Genomic DNA, 23260 nt, shown 5'->3' with positions numbered 1-23260 from the left:
TTTATGGAGTGAATGGCCAGGACACTGGGAGAAACTCCATTCTCTTTTTGAGTAAAGCCATGAGATATTTAACATTCATTTGATCAGACAGACAGGGCCTCAGTTAAACAACAACAACAAATTACATTTGTATTCCTTTACGGCAGAAAGATGTCCCATGGCAGCACACTCCCAGCACTGAATAGGAGTGTCATCTATACAAAATGCGCCTTGAACTCACAACCTTCTGACTGAGAGGCAAGAGTGCAACCAACCAAGTGAGGCTGACACAATATCAAATCTTTCTCTTCAGCATAATCATGTAAAGTGTTCCAGCTGGGATACAATAATTTGCATTTATTTAGGAGATTTCACATTGGGAGGATGACTCAAAGCGATTCAAATGGAAGCTTGAGGGGGGGGTAAACTACAAAAATTCTAGATAAGACTGTGTCTCCGTTTCCTTGTGGTTCTTCAAAGCGATCTCAAGTCTACACAATATTACAGAATAAAAACAGATACCAACAGACATTTGAGCATATTTGTAGCACTCAAGAATGAGCCACTGAAACCAATGGAGCAAGTAAAACGTACAGATGTGATATCATTAGTGCAATTGCTTAACATTACTAAGGCGTTAGAGTATTTTGTGCCAATTACGATGGATCATTAGGAAAGAAACTGGGTGGTAAATTTTCCCGATTACCAAAAATGAGATAAGTTGGAATATTCCATTGAGCATACAGTTTGTACATTGTGTTTACACTGCACATATGGCGGTGAATTGCTATGATTTAGGCAGAAATTCATTTCCACAAGGTCCAGTATAAATGGTATCTCCATCAGCACGAATCACATTGGAACTCTGCCCAATATCATCTGGTAGAGGGTTTAAGGAACAAGTCTCTCTTAATTTGTATATTGTTTCATACTGAATCTGCCTTTCACCCTCTCAATATCTATGACTTTTGGGCAGGTAATTATTCTTTTGATCTAGGACTAAAAAAAAAATTGTAATCGGAAGGAATGAGAAACTTTATTTTGTTTTTTTAGTGCAAATATACCAGCACTAGATAATATCTATCGCAGTGATCACTTGGGCACCATATCTTGTCACCAAAGCTTCTCCAAGCTTCATAGGATGTAGTTTGTAAGCAGATTCTCGATTCAAAGCCAAAAGGGGCTAATCACTGGGAGGAGTGGATAGTTCCACTTGCAAGGCAAAAGCTTTCATTGCAGACCTAGAACAACAACAACAAAATTAAATTGGATAGCGCCTTTCACTTCGGGAGAACGTCCCAGGGCGCTGGAAACATACCAAGTACCTTTTAAATAAAATCTTGCATTTGAAATAGAGCCTTATCATGCCTTTGCGACCCCAGTTCTCTGCCAGTTATCTATGATTTCTGCAAAGAATCTCTTAGGCGGCAAGAAGACATTCATTCATTATTTTGTTCCATTTTTTACCCAAACCCTCCTCCCAAAAGGCAGAAACTCACTCGCCTCCTTCAAGTCTCAAGACCTTCCTCGTTGAATGTGCTTTCGGCCACACTCCCACCCCCACTCCCCCTACCCTCTAACCCTCTTGATTCCAACCCCCAGCTCTGGTGCAAACTCTTCACTGGCCAGCGCATTAGGACGTCCTTCCAATGTGAAAGGCACTATACAAAGGTAATTGTTGTTGTTGACTCCTGATGATATGAATAGCAGTCATCCAATATCTCACTCAAGTGAGTTTGATCCTATCTTCAGCAATTATGCATTTCCAACCAGGCTTACACTGGGCAGTGATTAGAATTGGAAATACAATATTTCTCCCTTATCCAGTCAAGGGATGTTGCATTCAAAACTGCCTGACTCGGCACATACAAACAATTAAAAGAATCCCTTGTTGTTCTATATTGGTCAGTACCAAACCACATACTTTAATACACTATTTTCACAATAATTTTAACTGATCTCCATTTCAAGAAATGAGTGTTCACAGATAACTACTGAAGCTAATTGTACCTGCCCAGAAATTATTTGTTACTTATAATAATACTAATAATAAAATCTTATCACGTCGTCAATACATCTCAAAGTGCTTCACAGGATATAATAATAATCCTTGCAATTGGTTTAGTGGCTCAGCACGTTGGAAGGACATCTCAATGCACATCACAGGAATTACTGTGAAATAGAGTGACTGTGTATTTGTAGGCAAATGTGGCAGCACAATTGCGCACAACAGTATCCCACAAAAGTCATGGAGTGAGTGACCAATTTTATTTGGAGGATTGTTGGCCAGGACATTATATGCAGTACATATAAATTGTATATATACATATTATATACATGTATCTATCTATCTTTTTACTGTAAAGTGGTTTGCCAGTGTATTTTGTGGGTGAAACTTGCAACTAGAAATTCTCCATTACTGATTATTCCAGCTGTCAAATACTTTCTGGGTAGAGAAATATTTCCTGATGTGTGTGTGCATCCTAAACATTTTCTTCCCAACCAGCAACCTCCGATCCTGCAGCCAGAGTGTATCTGAAAGTGCTGTTCTGGGTTTACTTTCTCTCTTCCATAAACAGAACAACCCCACTATACACACCCTAATTAACACGGGGCTGCTTATAGCACTATATAATAATCCTTGCATCTGACATAGTGCCTTACCACGTCTTCTAGATGTCTCAAAGAGCTTCACAAAATATACTGTAAAGTGTAGTGACTGTATATTTTGTGGGCTATGGCTATGGCGCCTCATTGGAAGTAGGTAGACAAATCGGCTTCCCATACTTACAAAAATGTTGCCTTCAGTTTTGTCGGGTCACCGCTGATGTCATTTCCTGTGCGCTGTTTGCATGACATCATGTAGTGGTAACCCGACGACCTGGAAGATGGCTATTTTTTAAGGACATGTTATGACATGGGGCTTAAGAACACCACGTTAAACGGTCACCTTGCACCATCTTCTGCATTTATCAGATCCCCTCAGAGACTGAATAAAGTCTCTTTTCAACTGAGAAGCCCGAGCTTATCTACTCATTCTGATAAATCATCCCTTAAAACAAAGGGGATCATGCTCATTTTCCTCTGTACTGTCTCTAAAGGCCTAGGTTGAGATGATCAGACCTGTACACAATAAGCCTTGTGATGCCTCATCAGACACCTTGCAACTCAAGCATGGTTTATGTAGGACTGAACTAAAATAGTAGGCAATTTAGTACAGTATTCTGTTTCCTATGTTCATTGCTATCTTACACGTTGTTCACGGTGAGCAAAAAGTCAACACCTACTTGTAGATTTCAACTTCCCCTTTGGCAATTTTTGTCCCATGCAGTGTGGATGTGCAGTAGCTCCCAATTTTATTTCCAATATGCAGTATCTTGCATTTATCTGTATTGAACTTCATATGCCAGGTTTACAGATATCCTGTCAAGCTTTAGTTACCAGGTCTTTCTTGACTGGCTGCTCTGGTTTTACAGTGCTCTTATAAAACTGTAATAATTTTCATTGATTAAGTACCTACTTAAGGGCACCTGTAATTCCCCCCACACAGAAACATTTATGTAATGGATGTCAAGACAGCATTTGTTCATTTCCTCTCAGGTAACAAATCTCAAAGTAGTCATTTAATATTGTTCCTATCTCCTGTTCCATTGGGTCTCTTTAGGGTTTAACTTCCTCCATGACAACTTATAACAGTTATAATATTGGAAGCTTATTTGGCATTATGGTTTGCTACTTAAGTTTTCACATGAATAATAAATGCTTTGATGTCTCAAAAAATCATAAAATATCAATGAAAGATGAAACATAGTGTGAATACTAGCTGAATATTGTAATAATTAAAGTCAAGAAAAGTCATCTTTTTCTTCAATTGACAATGCGATTGCAATCATGACTTCAAACTAAATAAAGCTTTTTTTTATAAAGGTTGCAGATGTACAGCTTTTTGATGCACGAATGAAAAAGGAAACAATTTGAAAAATTGAAATTGCACGATTTGAAAAATCCAAATTCCTACATTGTGAGCTATTATTTTTATGTATTCCAATTTTACATAAAGTGAGCTTAATAATAATAATAATCCTTGCATTTGATATAGCGCCTTATCACATCATTGAGACGTCTCAAAGTGCTTCACAGAATATACAGTAAAGTGACAGTATTTTGTGGGTGAAATGCGGTAGTGAGTTGCACACAGCAGTGTCCCACAAACAGTCTTGCATTGAAAAAATATTTTTTTTGAGGGAATATTACCCCCTGAAAGCAATCTGCCAATTGGCCAACAACTGGATTCCTACTTACTACTAGGTAAACAGAGTCGTGTAGGGTAAGAAAACTTGCCTAAGGTTTCATCCAGCCCGGGAATCGAACCCGGGGCCTCTCGCTCGTGAGGCGTGTGAGTGAACTACTGCGCTACGGTTCTCCACAAGCTTGAACTATACGTCAATGTCATTACATTACTCTAAATTGATAGACTTCAGAAGTTACATCTCACCAACATTTTTTATTGTTTTACTTTATTATATGCTCGTGAACATTGGTCCATTTGTTTTTATTTCTCTCACCTGCAAACTGAGCACTGTCTCTGGGGCTGAAGGGCAGTGAACATCACAATCACTGAGTAATTACGAGGCGGGGCCTTCACAAAGCGTCGGAACTTGTCACCATTCATTCGAATAACTGAACGTCTCGAGCTCCATTCCATCAGCTGCTCCACCTTCTCCGCCAGCAGGTTCTGTCATACAAGGGGAAACGATGAGAATGAATCACCAATTAAAATTCCTTTCATGGACTCAATTCTGTTATTATCTTAACATACATGAATGACATAGGGGCTTCACATAGGATAGTGTCTCAGATTATCATAGAAATTTGCAATGCACAAGAAGGTTATTCAGCTCATGAAATCTGCACCAGCTCTCAGAGCAAAGCTGTTCATCCAATCTCAATCTCTATTCCCCTTTATCTTTCAGTCTTAATCTTTCGTATACCCATCTACAGTACTTCTCTCTTGAAACCCACAATGAACTTTGCCAAAATTGCTTCCTTGGCAGGGTATTCCATATCCTAACAAATATTTGAGTGTTTTTTTTTCCGTAAGCTCCCCTTTTGCTCTTTTTTGTGATCATCTTATAACTATGTGCTCTAATCACTGGTGCCTCCTAGTAATCTTGAAGTGCTGTAAACATTCTGGATGCTGAAACCCAGCTCAATATCTTTACTGACAACATAACATTTGGGAAGAGCAGTGGAGGCAGAAGAAGCAGCAAAAGATTTTTTAAAAGGATCTTTCCAGGAGATCAGTCATTTCCTTGTAAAACATTTTTCATGTTTATCCTACCACCCATGATAGGCCCAGGGGACGTAAAGGGAAATTAATAAAAAGATATCTGGAAAAACATCTTTCCTCAAAGATGAATAATATTACAAGTAATGCAGGAGGCAAAACCATTTGGATTATTCAAGGTAAAATCAATTGCCATGATGGGAAAGTTAATGTCAAGAAGGGTGAGTTTCATTACTCCAAGGAACAATCTTTATCCACGACTCTTCTTCTGTACTTCAAACGTTGACTATGGAAAGCAATCTAGTTGAACATGAATGAAAGGAATTAGGCAAAAATACCAGCATTAACAAAAATTTAAGTTTCTTGAAGGATTCAAAGTTGCAGTACTAATCCATGTACATTTCAACAGGGATATAATAAATTGTTTATCGTGGTTTTCATTGAGCAAACTTATGCTAGCGCAGTTGTTAGTATTGGTTGTCACAGCCCAACACACAATCAGTTCCTTACTGCTGATGAAAACTCTCAAATTAAAACATAAGTATCTTTCAGTGATCACAGTCGCATACATAGTGACTACCAACAGTAAGGAAATGTAATTACTTCACGAGGACCTGACTCCTTTGCTCCCATTTCTCTGCAACTTCCATATTCCAAAATATAACTTCAATAAAAAAATGGGAAAAATCTTGCAGTTGATATAGCGCCTTTTACCTTAGGAGGATGTCTCAAGTGCTTCACAGGATTCACTGTAAAGTGAGGTCCCTTTACTTTTTCAACAGTGCTATGTAATCTTTAACGTCCACTTTAACAGGCAGACAGGACATCGGTTTAATGTCTCACCCAAAGGACTATGCCGCCAACAATGCAGCACACCCCTGGCACTGTACTGGAGTGTCAGCCTAGACTACGAGTTCAAAATCCTGACGTGGAGTTTGAAGCCACAACCTTCCGACTCTGGGGCGAGAGTGCTACCAACTGAGTCGGCCTGATACATAAATAAGAGTAAGTTATGATCCAGGTAGAGTTTCTCCCCACAGGAGTACCATTCACACGAGAATTGATGGATTACCTTTGGTGGCGAAAAAAACAATTGAAACTTCTGACTAAAAAGCACTTGCAATTATATTTTTGGTTTATTCCTAATGAATGTCGGCAGGCTATCTGACTGGGCTTGGAGGCATCACAAGCTGAGCCTGATCCTGTGCTCAACCCACATACAAACAGGTTCATTGTCATACCACATCTCGATCTGGAAAGTGAGAACCAGCTGAAATATGCTCCTCTGATCCCACCCCTTCCATTTCCCCAGTAGCAAACCAGCAGAGACTAGTGAATAAACCCAGATCGCTTCCTGGTCTGGTCAGCAGTGCACTGTGTACTGCAATTACCCACTGAACCATCAGCAAAGCCTAGAAATGACTGTCCTAAACTCTGAAAATGTTCTGTGCAGGTGGAAGACTTGCAGCCCACTAAATACAGGTCAGGCTTTTGCGTAAGCCACTAATTAATTGATGAGTATTGAATATTATCCTTCTAACGCAATAACAATTCAAACCACTGAAGACTACACAATTACAATTTTGCAGATCACAGCAGACTAATTGAAACATCTGCTTGAATAAGTTACTCTTAACCAGCAAAAAAGTACTGTCATCTTGTACCTAAGATTTATTTCTGGTATTAAGTATCATTATTATTCTCCCACAAAATACACAGTCAATTCACTTTACAATATATTCTGTGAAGCGCTTTGAGACGTCTCAATCATGTGATGAGGTGCTATATCATATGCAAGGATTATTGTTATTATTTTTATTATTACGTGAGTAGCTGTAATAAATTCCACAGTGCTTCCTCCACTTTGATTACCTCTTCACTATCCATTTTTGGTTTCTCTTACCTCATTGTAGGACTATATTATTATTATTATACTGAAAAGACATCGGCAAGAGCAAATGCCTCGAGGAGAATTCTGTATCTGATAAAGAGACACCCTGTTCCTAGCGTGTATGGATAAAAATGTTTTTATATTCACTTACAAGATTAGATTACTTTAAATGAGAATCCTAGCCGTTAAATTAGATATGTACACATTAAAACACAGCATTAAGGCCATAAAGTGCAAAGAAAATGTAATTTCTTCCAAATGTATAATGCACAGATCATAATTAGTATCAAGACCCCAAAAAGCACTTAGAATTTATAACAGTGCCTTGCTGTACACACTTCAATATATGCTCTGGTCAGACTATACCATTAAATACTGCGTAATTTTCGGGTTACCGCAACATAAGGGGGCTGTCTAAGCCCTGGGGGCAATACAGAGGATAGCAATGAGGGGGATCCCCAGTGTTAGAGGAATGAGCTAAGACGACTCAGAGAGGACCTCATAGAAGTGTATCACATTTTAAATGGGATTGAATACGTAAACCAAGTAATACTTTAGGAAGTATCATGACTGTTTGTGGGACACTGCTGTGTGAAATTGACTGGCTCGTTACGTCCACAAAATATACAGTCAATTCACTTTATAGTATATTCTGTAAAGCGCTTTGAGACGTCTCGAAGACATGAGGCAGAGGCCAGGGTACTAGACTCATTTAAAAGGCAGCTTGATGTGGTGCTGGGGGGATGGTAGGGTACATGGTCTGGAGGAATGAGACTGGTTGAGCCAAGGAGACTTCTTCATTCAATCCTACTATGTGACCTTGTGTGATCGGTGGCTGATCTTTTAGATTACTCACCCGTCACCTGGAACTCTCTCACTCTACCTCTCCATCTTGCTCCCTCTCTACCATTTTTCCGGTCCTGCCTTAAAAAGTATCTCTCCAACCATTCCCATGTTCACCTCCTCCTTCTCCCTCTCCCTTGCATGGCACACAACTAGTCATTGTCAAGCATTCCATATCATTTGCACAGGGCATATATAAATGCAAGCTGCTGTTGCAAACTTCCTGGAGAGCAACACAGCATGAACTGTGTGAGAACATGACTTCTATCCTCCTGCCCACAGTTTGGACACCCATTCCAGAACACGCCTGTGATTATCTCCCCCACACACACTACTGGCACCCTTGACCCCCACCCCTCTCAAATCCAGCTTGGGTGCAAACCCTCAACTGTCCAGCACCTTAGGATATCCTCCTGACGTAAAAGGCACTATATAAATGCAATCTGTTGTTGTTGTACACTCTGGATGGAAGAATGAGATGTACAGTAGTAACACTTTCAACATGGGCAAGTGCAAGAATAGAACGCAATTGACAAAGTATAGAGGAAAGATACATAACTCATTAAAAGTTGTTTTGCAGGTGCAAAAAACAATCCTGCAGGCTAATGGATAAGTCTGGGCTTTATCCCAACTATAAACTATAAAAATATAAAAGCCAAAAACTACGACTGAGGTTCCAATATAGCTCAGGGCAAACCTTAATTGAAGTGGTTTGTTCACTTTGGGGTTTTATGACAAACTTGCCTGTGGTATTGTGTGTGCATTTCTATTGCCTGTGATAAAAACATCTGTTCTGCATAGCATCATGTGGAGAAACGTCCAATAAAGCGCATTGTGAAAGAGACTGTGCTCCTAATCTGAACAATTGTATTCCCTCACACAAAATTAACTTGTAGTTTTGCAGATAAAGACCCTTTTTGGCACTATATTAAAAATTAAATATTTGAATTTGCAAAGCCATTGGATTTGTATTTACCTCAAAATGCATTCAGTACTGAACAACATGTTGTGGTTTACACTACATTAGCATGTTTTAAGAAATCAGCAGGTATAAATATCCAGTGCAATATTTTTCAGCCAATTGTGCACAGCATTGTCCCACAAACAGTTGTGGATTTGTAGGCGAACATGGCAGTCAATTTGCCATTTGCACACAGCAATACCACATAAACAACCAGAAAACGTTTGTACAATTTTATCTGGGAATTGTTGGTGGTATATTTCATCAAGGAGTGAAAAATACAATAATTGTTGTATGAAAGCTGTTATGAAATGTTGCATTTTCCCCAAATATTCTTAGAAAGGCCATGGAATTGAACACTCCTCCACTTTTCCCCTCCCTTCCCGACAGCTTCAACTAAATATTTTAATTTGAATAGTTCAGCACTTACCAAGATTGTGTTGCAGTACAGCAGTGTGTGACGCAGCTGCTTTTGCTATCGAGGTTTACTCACCAGCGAAGTCGATTTCCCGCTACATGTCGCTTCCGCAATCCCCAAATTCACCGCACCACATGTGCGTGATCGGAGCCGCTCCAGCCGCAGTTACAGCATCGAGCAAACAGCGCGAAAGGCCTGGGTTAGTACCCGAGGACTGTTTGTAGCGTGCAAGGCCCATTGTGGCGGGAAGTGCGGAAAACTTGTGCCCACACTTTTATATTGGCCCAGGCGATAACCCTTTGATGATAAACATGAAATCATGAGGACAGCCCCCAGCACGATACTGGTTTAGGTTTTCCAGTGAAGCCTGTTTTTAAGCTGTGCATCAAAGTTTATGTTGGCTTGGCTTGTGTTTGAACCATGCAGTGAATCCTGTGGTTAGTACTCTTGGTACTGTACATCCAAGCTGAAAGCTAAATTGAGCATTAAGTTTACGTAAGTTGTACAGCTGAGCTGATTCTGTAGCAGAGGTTCGTTTTCCAAAGTGCAGCCAAATGGATTTAAAGTGTGTATCTAACTGTTTGTAAGTGCAGTGATCTCATTATAGGTTCATTATCAAATTGTCTTTTCATTGTGCATGCAAGCATTGAAGTTCAAAGTCCTGCTCAGTCTGCAGCAAAGCATTTTTTTCCTAAAATGCCCTTCATATAGTAGTAGCAAGCAGGAACTGAATCTATTTTGGCTCACATTTGCCACTATATCTGAAGACTTTGTTGCCTTTGACTGATCAGGAATCATTGTCTGAAGCTCCACTGAAAATAGGAAAGCAACTTCCCCAGGATGAAGCTGAGCAAAAGAGCATAGGAAAATCACATGCCCGATTTCCAGTCTGCGCAGACATTCCACTAGAGTGACAATAAAATTGGTACATTTGCCCTCAGGCACCCAAAGCAGGAGGGAAGATTGGTAGCATTAGAGAGGCTTCTCGCTGATTGCTATCCAGTGATCAGCTGCTAGAACACGCATACAGAAATGTGGAATAAATATAATAATAATCCTCTCCGCATCACTCTCTCCTCCCTCCCTCCTGCAAACCCACCTGCCTTTCCCTCCAAAACGTCCATTCCCTCTCAAATAAACCCCTCACCATCCACGACCTCATCCTGGACGAGCGCCTTGACATTCTTGGGCTCACCGAAACCTGGCCCTCCCCCAGTGACCCCGTACTCCTAGTAGAAGCCTTCCCTCCAGGCTACACCTTCCACCACACTCCCCGTCCAAACCAACGTGGCAGCGGGGTGGCCCTCATTTCCAAAGCCTCCCTTGGTCTTACCCCCTACTCCTCTGGCTGCTTCCCCTCCTGCGAGCACCTCACCCTCTTCCACCCCTCTTTCCCATCGAAAATCCTCCTTGTCTACCACCCACCTAAGCCCTCCGGCTCCTTCCACACAGATATTTCTACTCTCCTATCTTCCCTGTCCCTCTGCTCCAAGTGCCTGCTCATAATGGGTGATTTCAACCTCCACCTAAACTCCCCCTGCACCTCTTCTGCCGACTTCACTGCTCTCCTCTCCTCCCTAAACCTCACTCTTCATATAAATTCACCTACCCACAACTGTGGTCGTGTCCTTGACCTTGTTATCACCCACAGCCTTGACATTTCCAACCTCAGTACAGTGGACAAGGCCATCTCGGAGATTTCCGAGAATATCTCGGAGATTTCCTCATCTCCTTCTCCTCTCACAACCCTCTCTCCTCCACCAAGCCCTCAACCATCCTCTATCGCCCTTGGAAAAGGCTACCCCGAGACCCTCACAAAGGCCCTCGCATCATCAAACATCCTATCCCTCTGGCCTTCCACCCGCGGAGATCCTGAAGCAACCATCCAGCTGCTCCATGATCACCTCTCCTCCACCTTCAACTCCCTCATCCCCCTGAAATCCAGGATCACCTCCAAACCCACCCGATCCACCTGGTACAACAACCATCTCCGCCACCTAAAAACCTAAACCCGACTGCTCGAGCGCAGACAGCGGAAAACTGGCCTGACAGTTCACCGACAACTGTGGCTCGAGCATCTCCACAGCTACCGCCGATCCTTGACGCGCAAAAACAGCCTTCTACTCCAACAACATCTTGGAGGCTAAAAACAATCCTAAAATCCTTTTTTCCACCACCCACTACCTCCTCCGTGCCCCCCCTCAGGCCTCATCAATCTTCATATCAAATGCCAAGTGCGAGGAGGTCATGGACTTCTTTTCATCTAAAATTCATCATCATCAACCAATCCCTCTCCTCCGGATCAGTCCCTGCCTCCCTCAAAACTGCTGTCATCACCCCTCTCCTCAAAAAACCTTCCCTAGATCCCTCAAACCCCAGCCACTACCGCCCCATTTCTAACCTGCCCTTCCTCGCAAAAGCCTTCAACACGTTGTTGCCAACCAACTTCGCGCCCACCTCTCCTCCCACTCCCTCTTCGAACCCCTCCAGTCCGGTTTCCACTCTGCCCACAGTACAGAGACTGCACTTGTGAAAGTCACAAACAACATCCTCTCTATCTGTGACCAGGGCTCCCCCTGCCTCCTTGTCCTCCTGGACCTCTCCACTGCGTTCGACACAGTCGATCACGCCATCCTCCTCCACCGTCTTTCCTCCATCTTCCACCTCAGTGGGACCGCACTCGCCTGGTTCAAGTCCTACCTCACAAACCGCCAGCAGTACATCTGCACAAACGGCTTCTCCCCTCACTCTCACCCAGTCACCTGCGGGATACTCCAAGGTACATCCTTGGACCCCTCCTCTTTCTGATCTACATGCTCCCTCTTGGGGATGTCATCCGCAGACATGGGGGACACTTCCACATGTAGGTGGATGACAGCCAACTCTATTTTTCCACCTCTCTTTGCGACCCCCAGTCCCCTGATGTTCTGCCTGTCAGACCTCAGGGGCTGGATGAGTGCAAATTTCCTTCAGCTGAACGTTGACAAGACGGAAGTCATACTCTTTGGCTCTCATCAACATCTAAAATCTCACGGCCCTCACCTCCTCCACCTACCCGAGCTCCCCCTAAAACTCTCCGAACCCGTACGCAACCTTGACATCAGGTTCGACCCCCAATTATCCTTCCTCCACCACATCCGGCTCCTCACGAGCATCATCTTCTTCCACCACCGTTGCATCGCCCATCTTCGCCAATACCTCTCTCCGAAAGCCGCTGAAAACCTAGTCCATGCCTTTGTCACCTCTCGGCTGGACTATTCAAATGTCCTCCTCGCTGGTCTTCCATCCACTACCATCCATAAAATCCAGATCATTCTGCCGCCCGCATTCTCACCCACACAAAACTCCACTCCCCGATCACCCCATTCCTTGCCAGACTGCACTGGCTGCCTGTCCCAAGATCCTCACCCTTGTATTCAAATCCCTCCACTCCTCTGCACCCCCTACCTCTCTGACCTCCTCTCTCCTCAAAACAGTACCCGTTGCCTTCGTTCCTCCGGGTCTGGCCTCCTTCTCGTCCCCCAAGTTCTCCGCTCCCCCCTCGGCAGCTGTGCCTTCAGCCACTATGCCCCGAGGCTCTGGAAATCCCTTCCTCACTCCCTTTGCCTCACTCCCTCTCTTCTTAATTTCAGGTCTCTGCTGAAGACCTTTCTCTTCGACCGCACCTTTGGTCACTTTCCTCCCCCTCCCCCTGGCTTGGCGCCAGGATCCATTACTGTGAAGCGCTCTGAGATGCCGTCCAGCGTGGAGGGTGCTATATAAATCCAAGTTGTTGTTGTTGTTGTTGTTGTAATAATCCTTGCATTTTTGGTATAGTGCCTTTTACATCGGGAGGACATCCCAAAACGCTTCACAGGTTATACTGTAAAGTGGGTGATTGTGTGTTTTGTGGACAAACGTGACAGCCATGTCAATGTCAATGTCCCACATCAATGTCCCACGAATAACCATGAAGTGAAAGATGAATTTTATCAGGGAACTTTTGGAAGGTCACTGGAAGAAACTTTGCGATATGTTCTATGAAGTGCTTTGAGATGTTCCAAACATGACAAGGTGCTATATTAAATGCAAGAATTATTATTATTATTATATTTTCGAATAGTGCCGAGGGATATTTAACATCCATTTGAATAGCAGACAAGCCTTGATGTAACATCTCATCCAAAGGAAACAAACCCAACAATGCAGAACATCCCAGCACTGCAGTGGCTAGTTGGCTTAGATTATACAAGTTCCAAGACCCAACATGGGGCATGAATCCATAACCTTCTGACTTGGAGGCGAGAGTGCTACCGACTGAGCCAGACTGAATGAGGATTTGGATAGATTGAGATTCCTCCCCCTAAGTTCCCTCATGGTCAAAGGCCTAGACGAAGCTCACTGTTCTCCGAATGAGAAGTAGTCACATTCATTCATAATAGGGGTAATACAGTTTCTGGTATGCATGGAATCTATTGCTGAAGCAAATTTCAATCTACTTAAGGAACTTAATTTCAATTCACTTCTTGCTTTTTTTGATTGTTTTCAGTGCTTACGCATAGTCCAGATTTTTAGAAAAATAAATTTCAGAAGGCAAATGATGAACATTGAAATTGTGTTTGATAATATTCTAAATGGTTAGTACTGGTTAGGTTGAAAGTTTTGAACAAGTTATTAGATATTCTAGAAACGACAGTATGATGTCTACAGTGAAAGAGGTTGGAAAGAGGCATGTATCAAGTACAAATTGTATATTCGGGTCAGGTCAGGGCAAAACCTTAGGCAAGTTTCCTTACTCCACACACACACCTCTATTTTCCTAGCAGTAAGTAGGAACCCGCTTGATAGTTGATTAGCGGATCGCTTTTCCGGGGGTAATAATCCCTTCAATAAATAAATAATAATAATTTGGTCACTCAATCCACCCACAACTGTTTATGGGACACTGCTGAATCCACTTTACAGTGTAACCTGTTAAGCGCTTTGAGATCTCTCGAAGACGTGAGAAGGCGCTACATCAAATGCAAGGATTATTATTATACTAAAATTGTCAAGGTAATCAACTCTAGAGATAAAAGTGTCCTGCTGTGTAACAACTTGATTTTTTCAATGCTTAGCTCTATTTTAAAGCATCCAATAAATGTGCAGTAGGTTTGTACGGTGTGTGTCTGTGCGTCGGGCGGGGTGGGGGACGAGTGAGTGGAAAGATAACCGAACTGGCTCTTGCCTCCCACTGCTCCCAACTCATGGATGACACCTCCCCTATTGTAGCAGGCAACTTGCCAGGGTAGGGAAAACACTTGGAAAAGGTTGTCCAAATGATAAATGTGAACAGTTGATTCCTTTCACCAAAAGGTGAAATTAGTGACCCTACAAAATTCTACTGACATACTGACATACATATTCAACTGGCAGATCAATTCCCAAATTTAAAGCATTCATTAAAGAATGTTCAGCTCTCTTACCACACTGTGCCTATTGGCAGTACAATAGCAGATGCAGGATGATTACCCCTGTATTTTCTTAAAATTGTGAAGAGCACCAGCACTTGATCAGTTGAGTCTATTGGAGACTGATTAGCCTTGATAATAGGGTATGAAAGACTAACATAAAAGGACACTGGGAAGTGGGCACAGGGTGGGTTGTCAAAGTGGAGTTTGGATCTGTAAGGATTAGGAAAGAAACAAATACATTCAACTACTCACCAGTATTGAGTGAGTACATTACAAAAATTAATGCTTATAATATTGACTATTTTTCCAGCAGGTTTGCAAAAGATGGCATTTGTCCTAAACTTGCTCTTCAGAACCCTGAACATGTGTCATCTTGTCCAGTTAACTTGGCAGATGAAGCACAAAGGAGCACATGTTCCCTTATTGGTTTGGGATTTTTAGCTCATGTTCATACTGGCATCAATCCAGTGTAAGACTGCATAAATACTACAATACTGTATAACTAAATCACATATGAGTATGTGTTTATTTTAGTTCACTGTATTGTATAAAAGTCTATTGTTAAAGAGCAATCACATCAATAACTAAGAATTAGAGCTTGTGTAGTCAAAGAAAATTTCAATTTGATTTGTCAAAGATTTATACTGACAATACTGGACTACTTTTTGTGGGGATCATACAAGTCGGTATTCTCCCTGTTCCTATGATCATTCATCATGATTAATCAATTCTTATTTAAATGCATACTATAACTAATGGCTTTCAAAGAATGCAAAACTCCAATGTTAACTCTTCTAGTGTATGCCTGTTATACCACCAGGCATGCCTCTTTATTATCTTCCTACTGGATAGAAGCAGATGTTTGGTATCTTTCTGATTTTTTCACCACCCAAAAGCATTAGGAAGAATCTGTTTGGTTCCAGTAGATACTTCATCTTTTCCTTCCAGATGTTTAAACTGCTCCAATGCTTTCCTTATGTGAATTCCTATTGGACTCTTCACTTGAACCCATTATACCATTCCTGATGTTAGAAAGGAAGCCCCTATTGGACTAAGGGCATGAAGCTATTTCTCTTTCACCGCATAGATTAGCCATAAAAGATCTATGGTGGGAGGGAGCATCAGGCTTTTATAAACTGAAGACTCTTTTCATATGCCTACCTTATACCAGGTTGTGCTATTGTATAATTTGGAACAAAATCACATTGTTTACTGAGTTCCTCATTGAATTACATATCCTACTGTCAGCACTTTGAATCAATTCAGCAAATACAGCTACTCCAAACAAAAATATAACTAGATATTTAACTCCAAGTCACAAAGTGTATTCATCTAAATTGCCTCATAGATGGAATAGTCGTGTTCCATTACAGTTTTAAAAAAATAAGAAACTGATATAAAGTGCATTACTCACCCTTTAAAATATTAAAAGTATTAGAAGGAAAATTTACTAATTTGAAATCTACTTTATCTATTTGGCACAGCTAATGGAAGCCTGCAGAAGCATTGGTAATTCCTGTACGAGACAACTGTGGAGAAAATCTGCAGGACAATTTGTCCACACTTAAGTAGATTTTCTCATCTATAAAATCAATATGCCATATCGTGCCAAATCACACCAATAAAAAAAACATGGGGAAGCAGTAAAATACTAGATTAATTTAGCAAACAAGCAAAAACTTCATGGACCATCACATTTACATCCATTCAGTCATTTAGCGCATCAATTAAATATCCTGAAATCAAGCCTTTTATCTACAATGCTACAGACGTGTGAAGCGATTATTTTGTGCACTAGTGTTTTGCTGGTGCTGTTGACTGCCATTGTGTGAACTGAAGAGCAAACATTGGGACCTCCACATTAGTAGTGAAATTCCATCTGGGTCTAAAATGTACTATTTAGAAGCATTTTAGACGGACCAGAATTTGGCAAATTCTTAAATTCAGTCTTAATTTAATGTGGAGTCCTGTAGCTCATTGGTTAGAGCACTCGCTTTGCAAGCGAGAGACCTGAGTTCAATTCCAGTCAGGGCGAAACCTTGGGCAAGTTTCCTTACTCCACACACCTAATAATAATCCCTCCAAAAAACCNAAAAAAAATAATAAATTGGTCATTTTCAATCTACGACTGTTTGTGGGACATTGCTGTGCGCAATTGGCCATCACATTCTCCCACAAATGTACAGTCAATTCACTTTACAGTGTGTTCTGTGAAGCCCTTTGGGACATCCTCCCGACGTGAAAAGCGCTATATCAAATGCAAGGATTATTATTATTATTAATTTTGAAGTCGGTGTTCTACAATTCTCAAAATAGAATTTACAGCAAGTGAGTTTCAAAATTAAGGCTGTATTTAAGAATTGGCCAAATTCTGGATAATCTGAAATGCAATAGATAGAGAAATAAAATCTAAACCCTGGTGGAATTCTCCTCACATGTTCTCACTCAATTTATTGTAAAAATTGTGACTTCTAGTTTCTGAATATCAGATTGCAAATTTCACAATTAACAGCAAGGTTCATGCTTCCAATAAAGGAATAAAAAGTCAGATAGTCAGATCTTTAAGATAATTTATAGTGCAGGATAGACATTCACATATAAAATTCTTGTATAAATCTGCAACAAGGCCTAACTTTAATGCCTTTTTAAAAAGATATTTCTGAATTCTAGCAAAACATGTGCCAATGTTTCATGACGAAAATCTGCTAATGATTTCTCCAAAGCACTGAATGGTTATTGCCCAGTAAGTGGAAAACACAGATTTTGAAACTTAATTTTATGGTGTAATGAAGTGATAAAAATGAATTGCTGTTATGCTGACAATTCAATATTGGCCAAGTATTTTATATATCAAATAGAATTGGAGCCTGGAGTTTCCATTAGAAACATTATGCTTCCTGACTTCAATGTAATTTTCAAAAGGAAATCAAAGATATATTCAGAAACTTTTAACTTTAATGTGAATGAATACTCAACATCTGAAAGTGAAATCCTTTCCTCGCTTCTCTTTCAAACTGGCTTGTCAGATTTTATGTTTAAACCAACATACTGTGACAAAGTAATCTGTAATTGTTATTCCCAGCTACAAAGGTGAAGAAAGCTATGCCTGACCCCTCCTGACAGCTCCTCCTCCAATGATTATTAAGAATCAAATGCACACTGATTTCACCTTATGGCTGTCTCAATCGGTAGCATTCTTACTTCTGGACCAGATCAGAGGGTTCAGTACATGCTCATAATACACCTGGATCTAATCAGGGTTTATACATCGACCAAATAAACCCAACTGCACACCTACCTAGGAAGCTTACCCTTGCCTATCACGAGGGTAGAGAAAGCCATAAGGAATGCAAATAGAGTCCTTAAATTTACGTCCAGCAAAATAGAGAACCAAAGTAGAGTAATAAAGTTACATTTAAGACCATAAGACTGTAAGACGTAGGAGCAGGAGTAGGCCATTCGGCCCCTCGAGCCTGTCCCGCCATTCAATAAGATCATGGCTGATCTTCTAACCTAATTTTATTTACCCACCCTATCCCCATGTCCCTTAATCCCTCTATCCTTTAGAAATCTATCAACCTCAGTCTTGAATATATTCAAAGACTGAGCATCCACAGCCTTCTGGGATAGAGAATTCCACAAATTCATTACCCTCTGAGTGAAGAAATGTTTCCTCAACTCAGTTCGAAGGGCTGACCCTTAATCTTGAGACTGTGTCCCCGATTACCCGTCCTTGCCAGACTGCACTGGCTGCCTGTCCCAGAGAGGATCGTCACCCTTGTCTTCAAATCCCTCCACTCCTCTGCAACCCCCTACCTCTCTGACCTCCTCTCTCCTCACAACAGTGCCCATTGCCTTCCATCCAACGGGTCTGGCCTCCTCCTTGTCCCCCGAATCCTCCACTCCACCACTGGCGACCATGCCTTCAGCCACTACGCCCCGAGGCTCTGGAATTCCCTTCCTCACTCCCTTCGCCTCGCCCCCTCTCTTCCTATTTTCAGGTCTCGGCTGAAGACCTTTCTTTTCGATCGCGGCTTTGGTCACCTTTCTCCCCCTGGCTCGGCCCCAGGATCCATTTCTGTGAAGCGCTCTGAGATACCGTCCAGCATGGAGGGCGCTATATAAATCCAAGTTGTTGTTGTAGTTTTACGTTCCCCAACCAGCGGATACAGTCTCACGGCATCTACCCTGTCAAGACCCTTAAGAATCTTCTAAGTTTCCATAAGATCACCTCTAATTCTTCTATATTCTAGAGAATATAGGTCTAGTTTACTCAACCTATCCTCGTAGGTCAACCCCTTCATCCCAGGAACCAACCCAGTGAATCTACGCTAAGGCGATTATATCCTTTCTCAAATAAGGCGACCAAAACTGCACACAATACTCTAGGTGCGGTCTCACCAAGGCCTTATACAACTGCAGCAAGACTTCCCTACTCTTGTACTGTAACCCTTTTGCAATAAACGCCAACATGGCATTAGCCTTCCTAGTTTCTTGCTGTACCTGCATACTAACTTTTTGTGACTGGTGTACAGGACATCCAAATCCCTCTGAACACTAACACGACCTAGTCTCTTCCACTCTAGAAAATAATCCACTTTTCCATTTTTACTACCTAGGTGAATAACTTCACACGTTATACACATTATACTCCATCTGCCACTTTCTTGCCCACTCACCTAGCCTGTCTATTTCGCTTTGCATTGTTCGTGGGTCATCCTCACAGCTTACTCTCCCACCTATCTTTGTATCATTTTAGATATGTTAAGATCTATTTCCTCATCTAAATCATTGATACAGACTGTAAATAATTGCGGCCCAAGCACTGATCCTTGTGGCACTCCACTAATCACATCCTGCCAATCTGAGAAGGACCTGTTTATCCCTACTCTCTGTTTTCCTCCTGATATCCACTCTCCAATCCATGATAATATATTACCTTTAATTCCATGGGCTCTAATCTTATGCAACAGCCTTTTATGGGCACCTTGTCGAATGCCTTCTGGAAATTCAAATACACCACGTGGGACATTGCTGTGCGCAATTGGCTGCCGTGTTCGCCCACAAATATACAGTCAATTCACTTCACAGTGTGTTCTGTGAAGTGCTTTGGGACGTCCTCCCGACGTGAAAAGCGCTATATCAAATGCAAGGATTATTATTATTACCTACTGGTTCCCCCCTATCTAACCTGCTAGTTACATCTTCAAAAAACTCTATAAGATTTGTTAAACATGATTTCCCTTTCATAAAGCCACGTTGACTCTGCCTTATCATGTTATGATTTCCTAAGTACCCCACAACAAAGTCCATAATTAAGGATTCTAGGATTTTCCCTACTACCGATGTCAGACTGACTGGTCTATAGTTCCCCATTTTTTGTCTCCCACCCTTCTTAAATGTCGGCGTTATGTTTGTGACCTTCCAATCAATGGGAATCATTCCAGAATCCAGGGAATTTTGGAAGATCAAAAATAAAGCATCCACTATCTCTGCAGCCACCTCTTTTAAAACTCTAGGATGCAGGCCATCAGGTCCAAGGGATTTATCGGTTTTTAATCCTATCAATTTCTCTAGTACTATTGCTTTACTGATGTTCATTTCTTTAAGTTCTTCACTAACCTTAGCCTCCAAGTTCTCCTCTATTTTCAGTAAGTTTTCAGTGTCCTCTAATGTGAAGACAGAAGCAAGATATTTGTTTAATGACTCTGCCATTTCTTTATTCCCAATTATAATTTCTCCTGTTTCTGCCTGCAATGGACCCACATTCACTTTTGATAGTCTCTTCCTCTTTATGTACTTGTAAAAAATCTTACAATCTGTTTTTATGTTCCTAACTAGTTTACCCTCATATTCCATTTTCTCCCAATCAGTTTCTTGGTTTTCCTCTGCTGATCTCTGAAGCCCTCCCAATCCTCAGGTTTACTGCTCTTTTTGCAGTATTATAGACCTCTTCTTTTAATTTTATACTTTCCCTAACTTCTCTAGTTAGCCATAGTTGAACCACTTTTCCCATGGTATTTTTACTTTTCAAGGGAATATGTGATTGCTGGGAATTATGTATTATATCTTTAAACATTTGCCATTGCTGGTCTACCGTCATATTTTTTAATCTAATTTCCCAGTCTATTTTAGCCAAATCTTCTCTCATACCTGCAAAGGTATGATATAAACCTTGATTAGACCACATGTGACATACTAACAAATATTTGGAACCCCATCCTCAGTAAACATCATCTCTGTTTCAGGTAAACATCTGGATTTCTTTTGAGGAATACATTTTGTTTATTCAAAATGTCAAGTATATTGCAATTCCATATCACTTTTCAAAATAGGCTGTATTATTGTAAGCGTATTGACTGTATATGTTGTGAGCAAAACGCAGCAGCCATTGCACACAGTGGCATCCAATTGCACACAGTAGTGTCCCTCAAACAGTCATGGATTGAGTGACCAAATTATTATTATTATTTTTTTTGAAGGGATTATTACCCTGGGAAAAGCGATCCGCCAATCGACTAACAACCAGGTTCCTACTTACTGCTAGGTAAACAGAGGTGTGTGTGTGTGGAGTAAGGAAACATACCTAGGGTTTCGCTCCGACCGGGAATCGAACCTAGGTCCTCTCGCTTGAGAGCCAAGTGTTCTAGCCACTAAGCTACACTTTAAACTGTAAACATTGGAGAAAGCATTGCAAGTCATTCTTATTAGCAGAAAGCAAATGTACTTCTGATGTAATACAGTAAATTCAACATTGAAATATCACTAGGACATTGTCAGGGGAGCTGTAGAGATTTCTCTGCACTTAAACATCACTTTCTTGTTAACTTCTCAAAAGTTTTATCATCATAGCCAAGTGCTTTATTCTGAATTGTTTAATGTGTCTGTTTTGTAAGAACTGGTTGTCTTTCAAGGCCCTCAAATGACAAAACTCTGTTCAAGTTTGTCACTTTTAAAGCAGTCTTGCCCATCCCTACCTCTGCGACCTGTTTAAAACCTTACGAACCTGCCCACTCCCTCCACACGGTAAACACTGGCCAGCTTCATGTCCCCTGCCCTGCCTGCCCCACCATCAATGGTCAGGCCTTTTGAGCTGTCAGTCTCTCTGTCCCCACCTTCTGGAACTCCATCCCAGAGCCCCTTCACCTTGCCCTCTTCAAGGTCCTTTTAAAGACCTTCCTCTTTCACCATGCCTTTGGTCATTCTCCTACCAAAGCCCTTTGCCCTCCACCCCTTTTAATTTCAACCCTCAGCTCGGATGCAAATCCTAGACTGTCGAAGCTGGATGTATTGTAACTCCATAACACAGAAGCACAAAAGGCAAACTGCAATAAAGTGAGTGTGCGGGAGTGGGGGGGAGGGGGGAGGTTGTAACGGGGTTATCCTATAATTAACACTGAGTAATTCTCAAGTGATCCTCTATAAAAAAACCTAAAATTAATTCTCCATCATATCTTACTTACTAAAGAAGTTTAAAGCAAAGTAAAAGAGTAAAAGTGCCCGAGTACATGTAAAGTGTGGTTCATCTATTCACTAAAAATGATCAACAAGAATAAAATTTATGAATGAGACGACAAATGTAGTTAGTCTTTATCAGTGCCACCAATTGTTATATTTGGAAAATGCTTTCTGTAATTCTAAATTAAGATATGCTCAGAGCTCTGATGCAAGACATAGATAGTCTCCCATGATCTTGCACTGCACCCTCTCTTAAGTAGCACAATATTCCTCATTGGTAGTCTCCACGCAGTTTAACAGCATGACCCTTAATAATTAATATAATGTAGCATTGGCCTTCAAGAACTCCAAGTTGGTAAGAGGTAAATATTACTTTAGTGCCAATTGAATCAGTCGATGTATTTAAACCAAGGCAGATAATAAATAACTTAGCTAAATAGTACAACACAAGAACATAAAAATAGATTAATACTAAAGGTACTGACATCATAATCATCATAAAACAGTGTCCAACAACTTAGAAGAGCAATCAGTTCGTAATGTGGTGCACAGCTTGGCCAGGCAATCTGAAGTGGTTTACCTTCAAAAGAGCTTGGTGTTTAAAACTATAAATGAATTCTATTGGTGTTTCTTTTGGACACTGTGTCCATAACACTCATAATATTGCTTTTGAAGGAGGATGGTCCAAAATTTCTGACATTGTAATAGATACCAACACTGATCCTTTACAAACACGTTCCAAAAGATGGCACATAATGAATCAAGAAGCCTAAACTTTTACAATGATTGTCTCATGTCTGTGATGAGATATATCTCACCAGTAAAACTGATGTACTGTCCATAGCTTGTTCAGAAAATATCCTCCACAGGCCTTGTGAAACCTGTGAAACCTAAATGAGAACTTTGCTCCTTTCACCTTTTAACCTCAAAATAGATGGTGGCAATAAAAAGAAACTGCAAGCCTAAGAATTTAAATTTGTAACAAGAATCC

General features: G+C 41.1%; 1 protein-coding gene across 1 annotated transcript in view; it reads right to left on the bottom strand.

The window, feature by feature from the left end:
* The window catches only part of tusc3 (tumor suppressor candidate 3), a 192205-nt gene that overhangs the window by 126279 nt on the left and 42666 nt on the right, over positions 1–23260 (bottom strand). Inside the window, exon 2 of the mRNA XM_042342129.1 lies at positions 4545–4714. Coding sequence (XP_042198063.1) covers positions 4545–4714 — 170 coding nt within the window. The remainder of the gene's footprint in view (positions 1–4544; positions 4715–23260) is intronic.

Source organism: Callorhinchus milii, unplaced genomic scaffold (genome assembly GCF_018977255.1).
Source record: "Callorhinchus milii isolate IMCB2004 unplaced genomic scaffold, IMCB_Cmil_1.0 Scaffold1, whole genome shotgun sequence".
Taxonomy (NCBI): Eukaryota; Metazoa; Chordata; class Chondrichthyes; order Chimaeriformes; family Callorhinchidae; genus Callorhinchus; species Callorhinchus milii.
This window is presented reverse-complemented; position numbering and strand designations above follow the sequence as displayed.